Source organism: Mytilus californianus, unplaced genomic scaffold (assembly GCF_021869535.1).
Source record: "Mytilus californianus isolate M0D057914Y unplaced genomic scaffold, xbMytCali1.0.p SCAF_7, whole genome shotgun sequence".
Lineage (NCBI taxonomy): Eukaryota > Metazoa > Mollusca > Bivalvia > Mytilida > Mytilidae > Mytilus > Mytilus californianus.
The window spans coordinates 13323660-13333113 of record NW_026262723.1 but is presented as its reverse complement, the minus strand read 5'-3'; the positions used below and the strand labels follow the sequence as shown (position 1 = coordinate 13333113).

General features: G+C 31.2%; 1 protein-coding gene across 3 annotated transcripts in view; it reads left to right on the top strand.

Annotated features, from left to right (window-relative positions):
• The window catches only part of LOC127707436 (chitotriosidase-1-like), a 177989-nt gene that overhangs the window by 54610 nt on the left and 113925 nt on the right, over window positions 1–9454 (top strand). Inside the window, exon 10 of one of the 3 annotated variants that reach the window (XM_052211961.1) lies at window positions 3827–3995. The exons of the other annotated variants lie outside the window; for them this stretch is intronic. Coding sequence (XP_052067921.1) covers window positions 3827–3972 — 146 coding nt within the window. The 3' untranslated portion in view covers window positions 3973–3995. Of the gene's footprint in view, window positions 1–3826; window positions 3996–9454 lie in introns of those variants that run through there. 3 annotated transcript variants of the gene reach the window in all.

The following is a 9454-nucleotide window of genomic DNA, read 5'->3' as shown; positions in this document are numbered from 1 at the left end:
GTACAAATAAATTTTATATTTCAGACAATGTAAATATATATTTGTATTTTTATCAATCTGATGAGTTAAGTCTTTTTCAACTGATTTTTATACCTCGTTCTTATATTGTACTGTTACACCACTTGTTCTTATATTGTTATGTTATACCACTGTCACTGTCCCAGGTTAGGGGAGGGTTGGGATCCCGCTAACATGTTAAAACCCGCCACATTCTGTATGTATGTGCCTGTCCCATATTAGGAGCCTTACATTCAGTGGTTGTTGTTTGTTTAGGTGTTACATTTTTGTTTTTCGTTCATTTTTTTGTACATAAATTAGGCTGTTAGTTTTCTTCAGAGGCGGATTAAGAGGGGGGCTTAGGGGGCCTGGGCCCCCTTTTTCTGGTAAAAATTGGTTGATTATATAAGGAAATACTGAGGGGGGCTTAGGGGGCCTGGGCCCCCTTTTTTTGGTAAAAAATTGGTTGATTTTATAGGGAATCACTGAATCATGAATGAAGTGGGCCCCCTTTTATGTCGTCAGTGGGCCCCACTTATGAAAATTTCTAGATCTGCCACTGTTCTTGTTTGAATTGTTTTACATTGTCATTTCAAGGCCTTTCTTAGCTGATAATGTGGTATGGGCTTTGCTCATTGTTAAAGGCCTTATTGTGACCTATTATTTCTGTGTCATTTGGTCTCTTGAGGAGAGTTGTCTCATTGGCAATTATAATATATCTTTTTTTTTTATATTGTTTTTAATCTGCAATTTACACCTGGCACTTTTGTAAAGAGGACCCCAAAATAATATGTGTATATTGACGGTAAGGGTCAAAAGTTAATAATTGATGCTGATTGGCCTCCTACCCACTACTTAGATGACATGATATAGTTTAAGAATTTCTGGACAGTTTGTAAAACTCGATAATAACCATGAATAACGAGCAAAAAAACATGCCTAAGTTACAACAAACCATTAGTATTTTCCTGTAAATTAGACTCTATATTTAGATATTTTATCATGGATTCTTCAGCATATGAATCCAATGCTGCCCCAACTTCTTCTTCTCTCGTCTTTAACCCAGATACGCTCAAATAGTGAAGATTCACCGAAGCCAACAGATTACTAAGTTGGGTCTCACCAAGGCCTACGTGAAGCATTCCTGTTGAAAATGAAATTATTGCATTGATTTGTATTATACATGTTAAAAATGAATTAAAGTACAAACTTCCTTAGTACCAGCAATAAATATTTGATTTAAAGATCACTGATAATGCTTCTTCTGATGACAAAAAAGTAGTATAACTTGTGTATATACATGAAGTGTATTGCAAACAAATGTATAAAAAAGTATAAGGTGTGTGTATAGACTTAGTGTAAAGTACATGTAAGTTAATACATGTATATAATAAATTATAATTTGTGTATGTTAAGTACATGTATATAGTGTATTTAGTAGGTTTATATTTAAAAAATAGTTTAACTTGTGAGTAAAGTGTACAAGTAATTTAACATGTTTAATATTAATTTATTTTCAATACAAATCTTATTAATAGATATATATATATAAACTCCTATGCTGATCTTACTAAAATTTGTAATTTCAAACCCATATATGTTTCTTTCAATATGTCTGTGTTTTAAAATTTTAAATATAGGAAAAAGAAAAAGTATAATGAAATTAACACAAATCTGGAAGACCTCTGACATCAGTACATGAAATAGCTGTAATTATGCATGGTTATTGTTTATTATATTATTTATACTTTACCAAATTTATCAAACAATTTTTGCCACACATGGAGCCATTCCAATTTTATAAAGTGTTTATAGGAGCTGCTTAATAACAAAGAATTACAAACAGTTGACATAAATAAACAAGCTGATTGTAATTAACAATTTAGTAAGCAGTCCTTAACTAAGTAGACAGCACTTCTGTATCTACAAAATATTTTACATTATTTAATCTTTGACACTAGTTTAAATATATCATGTACTGATCTCAAAAAATGCTTACCAATGAAAATAAAACAATCAACAGTCTTCTCTGAAATGTCCATGCAAAACATATTGTACATCATTCTCTTCAGGTTTCCATCAGTTCAATTTAAAATTACAGATTAAACAAATGGTAAACTATTCTCTTCAGATTCCACCATTTGACACGGAAACCAGCATGGCAAGGAAAGAAAATCAACTGATTTACTAATTTCTTTCACAATGCACAGTCCCAGCTGTTATGGGAATTGAGCACTCACGAACTCATTAAACCATCAGCATTCTTAATGTGCTTGTCCCAAGTCAGGAGACTGTACAATCAAGTTCAGTGGTTGTTGTTGGTTCATGTCTGTCATATAGGTTTTTCATCAATTTCTTGGTTTTAAATTAGTCTGTCTATAGTCTTCATAATTGAATTGTCTTATATTTTTCATGTCAGGTATTAAATAGCTGACTATGCCATGACATCAATTTTTCTCCTTGTTGAAGGTATTATGGTTGCCTTTAATTGCTTACATCCACTTTATTTATGTTGTTTTTATTGTACATGCATGACATGTACATGTGGATGCATCATTTTAATTAGTTCACCAAAATCAATTTCTGATATCCCTTTCCTTTTTGGCTGTCAATGTCATACATGTATATAACAGTACTGCATTTTAAGGCCTTTAAAACAGATTTATGTCAAACACAATTTACAATGGGGTAACTGTTTAAGCCAAATTTCTCCATGACCCACCAAGAAAAGGGTTACATGTATATGCATGTTAATATTTTTCTATCTTCAAATCATGACTGAATTAAACCTGAAGAAAAAAAATCATTTATTGATCACATATATAACAAAAATGAAAAAGTAACACAAAAATACAGTTATAATTTTTCAGAGTGCCATTCATGTACCTGTTGCAATTTTGGTGTTTACATCAAAAACTCCTGGACCCCTTTTGCTCGGTGTTGTAAAATGACGCTTTGACAGTGGGATTTTCTTAACTCGAATACATTGCTTACATTCTATGTAAAGCCATCCTCCTAACCCTCTTGGTAAAACACCTAATGAATCCTTCAGATGAAGGGGTTTCATACAATTTGAACATGACTCAAGGCCTTGAATAATCAGATCAATTTCAATAATAAATCTACAAAAATTTAAAGGAACTAGGTTGTCTGGTAGTATATCAGTTCTATCATATATAAGTTCATCTTCTTCATCACTTCTTCCTCCGGCGATATTTGATACAGGTTTTATAACATTTAAATTGTCACTAACAGTAACACAATAATCGTGTTCCTCTCTTATTCCAGATGCCAAATTTGAATTACTCTGACTTTTCTGATGTCTGATTTTCATAAACGACGCAGATTTGCTTATTAATTTGTTTGTCGAAAATTTACTCTTTTTAAATTTTAAAAATACCATTTCAAATCGTTGCAGTGTTGATATTTACATTTTCCGGTTGATCGACGCTGAAGAATTTCGAGTTTCCGGTAGAAAGTCGTAAATATAAAATGCGTTGGAAAAGGATCTTTATAAAATAATGATTAAGTTTTTGATCATTTATTAATAAATAAATTACCTCTCTAATAGTGAAAAAACATATTTTCATAAATCAATTCCCAAATAATATTTCAACATCTGACAGTCTTCGGATCGTAGTTGCGCAAGTTTTATGCGCGGTGGTATTCAAATGACTTACCTTAAATCATCACTATTTGTACCTCTGTTCTTATTTAAATGACAACGCCATTTTTGAAAAGTAACATAATATCAATAAATGCCCGTGGATGTATTTTAGTAATGATTAAAATTGTATCAAAATTTGTTAAAATTATATTTCATTTTTAGGTCCAACGCCATGTAAACATGGAGCATTCTATGCAGATACATGTGACAAGAATGTCTTCTATCAATGTGTATATGGGAGACCTGTGAAACAACGTTGTAATCGGGGTCTTGTGTGGAATCAAGCAGGATATTGTGACTTGGCATAAAAGTTATTCAAGAATTTGACTTTGGAATATAAGATTATGAACATATGATTAAGTATAAGTTGTAACCAAAGCATGAGTTACTGTAATTCAAGATGTATTCAATTTGTTTCTTTTTTTCATGTCAAAAATAAATTCTTGCATTTGCAAAAAACGGCCGTTAGTTTTGTCAATTGAATTGTTTCATATTTTTCATGTCGGGGCCGTTTATAGCTGACTATACGGTATGCGTTTTTTTCATTGTTGAAGTCCGTACGGTTGCCTATAACTGCTTACATGCACTATATTTGAACTTTTGTGGATAGTTGTCTCATTGGCAATCATACCACATCTCCTTATTTTAATATCATTTGAATTTCACTTTTAGGCCGTTATGGACCTTATGTTTCATAGAAATAACCAAAGCAACACGGTCACAACTTTCTTCTTAATAAGAACGAAAAAAGGAAAACAGTGGTTAACTTGTTTGCCTCTGGCTTTGGGAATGAAAAAATAAGAAGCAGTCGACATCGAAAACAGTAAGCCAAGTAAAGAGTCTAAAGGTGGAACACGAAAAACAAATCAATAATTTACAAAGAAAATTAAAGATGGACGGACAAAAAAAATCAGGGATGAGTTTAGGCACTCCAGAAGGGTAGCAGTCTCTTCTCCTCTGCGCTGATGTTAATCGTGCAACTTGTGATAAAATGTATTATTTCCTCTATCTATAGCAGGGGGAATATGTAATATTTCCTCTACCTGTAGCAGAGGAAATATGTATTATTTCCTCTATCTATAGCACTGTATTATCTAATCTATCTATAGATGCTGATTTCAAGTTTCAAGATCATATCGTGAACATGAAAGCATACTATTTTGGTTGAATCAGTGTATCTGCAGATTGACTGTTGCTATCATTATATTACATTTTTAATTATGTACAGTTAGTTCTAGCAACGTTTTTTTTCTGTACTGTTTTTGACGTTGCTGTGTGAAATAGAGCCATTGGTATTAACATGTATGATTGCATAATTACTCTAAGTAGATTAAGTACTATGAGCTTGTTTTCAGTCACAACTATCATTGTTTGATACGGTTTAAAATTGTTTTATTATAAACCCTACCCCTTCCGCTTTCTGGAGCGGGAGGTATATAGTGAACTGGTACACCTCCTATTTCATTTCTTCATTCGAAGGACTTTTTGGGTTCATTTTAGTATGACATAGACTTTTGTCATATCCGCACGACTACAGTTCACATTATATCCACTTTTCCTCATAAATCGCTAAAGTTTGGGGATATTTTTTCAGTATCTCTACTTTATAATGCCATTTTGCACCTCCATTTTTGTTTTTGACACTGATAACTTTTGGACTTTCTTTTAGCAATCTTAGTTTATCTAGGGTACCCATTTTGTATCCGCAACTCCTCCGTAACCCCATATTATAATTTATTCAAACCTTTTTAGAATATAACCCATAAAATGCACCTTCCATGTTGTTTGTTTTTGTTTTTGTTTTTGTGTTTTTTTTGGGGAGGGGGGGAGTTGTTCACTTAGTTTTTCATAGACTGTTATTCATGTATGATAGGGAGGGGTATCATTTTTGGTGTTTTGCTGACAGGATTTCTAGTTTGTACTTATTTTCCATGTTTTAGTGTTCAGTGGAACGAGCCACAACTCGATCTGTAGCCATTTTTATGCACTTTGTGACGGAGCATTAAATTAATGTTACCAGCCGCAAAGTCAGGAGCCTCATTAGTGGTTATCTCATTTCATGTTTAAGGGCATACGATACAATTACAGAGGAGGTTATGAAATCGCTAACGTAAAATGTTATTTTTCCCGACGTCAAACTGTGACACATTAGGAAATGATACATTTTTCGACTGATTTTAATCAGTAACTTGAAAACGAGCACATGAACCCCTCTTTTTTAAAATGGCTTTTGGATTGATTATGTTTCAAGATTATTTGTACCAATTTTTATGAAAAAATCACCAACGTTTATTTTTAAATCAGAAAAATATACAGAAACAATGCCGTTTTTTTTCTAAAATCATGTACATTTAATAAAAGTGAATTATATGATTCCTTGTTGAAGACTTGAATGTAGCCATATAGATGACTTATGGATATCGTTGCTGTGTCATTGAAGTTGACTCGACATCTCATGTATTCCTAGTCCAGAAAGCAAGCGGTATTATTATAATAACAACATTTCTTTCTATCTTTCATTTTTTTTTTAAATTGCTTATATTAAAATGTAAGTTTTGAATTCTATTTAACTCAATTACGTATGAATAAATCAAGATTTTTATTAACTGATTTGCATTCTATAAGATATAAAATCAGGAAAATTTTAATAAAAGTCTTATAGCGAAATAATATAATATACTTTTTAAAATATAGAATACCATGACGTAGTGGGTATGCGTCATTTTATATCAATTTGGATAAGAGATGGGAAAACATAAAACTATGATGTGCTGAAAACATATTTAGACAAGTATGATGTTGTTGATAAAACCACAGAAAAGTTGTTTCACGTTTCTTGGTTGATGATTAACATCGCATGTACATTTGCAAAAAAATGCCTGTTTATTTTCCTAGTTATTACCTGGCGGCTGATAATGACAACAACAACAAATATTATTATGCGTTATTCTTTGATTAAAAAGCCCTTCCTTGTGTACATCATCATAAACATCATTGTAACTTCCAGCTCCAGGTCTTGTAGGAGCGTCACTTGTATCAATGTAAGTATCGCGGAGTCCTACTTTATTGGGTGGCAGTGAAGGGCGCGGAAACCCATCTTTCATTTCATTCGAATAATTTGATAAAGGATGTCTTCGCTCTTTTTTATATAAAAAAATAACACGTGAAACAAAAATGCTGAAGTTATCAGTGAAAACCTTATATCCATGTATTATCTACACTTAAATCAATCTTTACTTGTGCAGTGTCTTTTCTTAGTAACCTGAATATAAAGACCACATGTTGATTATTATGTTCATAAATGCAACTTGAATGGATTATTTTTTTTTTTTAATAAATGCTGCAAATACTGAAGCGTTTAAGGCAAAACTTTGTTTATACAAGTAGTAGTACAGTACATAAAACTATTTAACATATGCACCATCAACAATAAAAATGTAAATTTAGTTTGAACACAAAATGAAACACAGCATTTTTCTTAAATTTTACAAGAATGAAATTGATATTAATTCAAGCATACTTTATAGTTAAAGTTGAATGATTATCTGCTATGTGAATCATCACAAACATACTAAAAGCATTAAATCAAGCACACATTTGTATTTCATTTCTCTAAAATATGCATGTCGAATTTAAGCATAATGTGTATTCAAAACAGAAACCTAAAGTATTCGACTTAAATTTTGGGCCTTGTTTTACAATATGTTAAGATTTTGGTGTCGCCTGACTTTTTTTTACTTTTGTTAATGATTCATTTTTATTAGTAAAAAAATTTTCAAAAAATATAAATCATGACTCTTTTGTGGTAATAGATTATACTCACAATTTTCAGAATAGAAATATAATAATCATCAAGAGTAGCACGATGAAAATTACACCAGCAACAATCACTGGAAAAAAATATACAATATTGTCGAGAATTTCAAAACTGAGACTGATGAGGTATTACGAAAATACTAAACGCGTGTATCAAAATGATTTTTCAATAATGACATTTGTATATTCTTAAGTGTAACTGAATATAATTTATTATTCAATTTAGGGGAGCATGCATCTTCAGGCTAAACTGAAGCAAGATGCACAAACCTTTCGTGTAGATTAAATCATAAATTATACTACCCAAAATACATTTAAGTGGCGGTTGGGTGAGCGAATATAAACGTCTTACTTACATGTAAGTTAAAGAATAAAATAAGGTAGTTGCCTTCAAGAAAACTTTACTGTTCATACTGCCACATACTGCCAATGGCAGTCGTCTATTCAAATACATTTTAGAAACACTATTAAACTGGATTTTATTATAACACGAATGAATCTTAAAATACCTTAAACCTAAACCTTAATATGTATATTTCCTTTTTACAAACTTTTGCAGATACCTTGCTGTTGACATGTTTAGAAATAAAATCACGAAGTGGAATTGAACTGAAAAATTTTGAAATCCAGAATGTTTTTACTGAGAGAGAGAGAGAGAGAGAGAGAGAGAGAGAGAGAGAGAGAGAGAGGCGGAATATACCAAATGGATATTAAAACACATTAGTCGATGACAATAGTAAAGCTATCTACAATTTCGGTATTTTGAAATTAAGATTTCAAATCAGCAAATATTTGAATTATATTTCATGTCATTCAAGCCACTGTCACAAATGATGTTGAATTGTACTAAAGAGATCACTTGTAAACCAACATATATATACTTCAAAAGGACAACAATCTTCTATAGGAATACTAATAACATGGATTCATTTTTTTTTGTTATTAAATGAAAAGGAATATATATTTTATGAAGGAAATTATGGCGAATTACCTGACTATAATTATAACTGTTTTTACATACACAAAATATTTTTTGTTTGACTCCGTTTTTCTAACGTAGCGATATAACAGGAGAACAGATAGTATAATTCTATACAAGAATGTCCAGTAGATTTTCCTAGTTTTAACAAGAAAATGGCCCACATTTTTCTTATGGTTAATAAAGATTTCTTCCTTTTTTTCAATCATTGATTATTTTTAACAGGGAAAAATGCAGAGAATGATATATAATTTCAGTTTATTCTTTTCATACTTGTATTGCCCTGGATTAACCAAACACTCAATCAATCATTCATGTTATTTCCATCAACAGCGATCTTCAATAAAAACAAACAATTGAAATTAGAAGTAACAAAGAAGACCGGATATGTTCTGCTTAAATCAGTTTCTATTTGTCTATTAAGGATTTTAGTGGATTCTTGTTGCTCAATCTTTTAATTTTTCTGTAATATGCCAGCTTTAGCTGGCACTTATGATAGAAGCATCGAATTGGAATAAAGAACGATAACTCTCTCTACATGAGCAATCTAAAAAGTTTCGTCACTCTCGTTAAATCTCGTACGATTTTTTTTTTTTAAATTTCGAAGTAGATCAAGTCAAGGTATCTAACTCTTAAAAATATTTGTTTTCTTTTTTTTCATTATATTTATTAAATAAACATTGTATTCTTGCTTGGCTCCAAATATAAGGTCAATTCTTCAAATAATGAAAACGAAATTAGCATTGGAATATCCGTAAGGACAATTTCAGGACATTTGTTTAACCCTTATATTTTTAATGGCTGCCAGATTCTCGTTTAATCGCGATTTTGAAAAAACGGGACAAAACGGAATAAATTCGATGTTAAATGTGACATGAATTCTTATTTGTTTACAAAAACAAGAATTTAGAAATTTTAGTAACTTGTGCAGTTTATTAAAATTTTATTGTACCACGGAAATAACCGAAGTTTGGACAACGACATCTTACGCCATG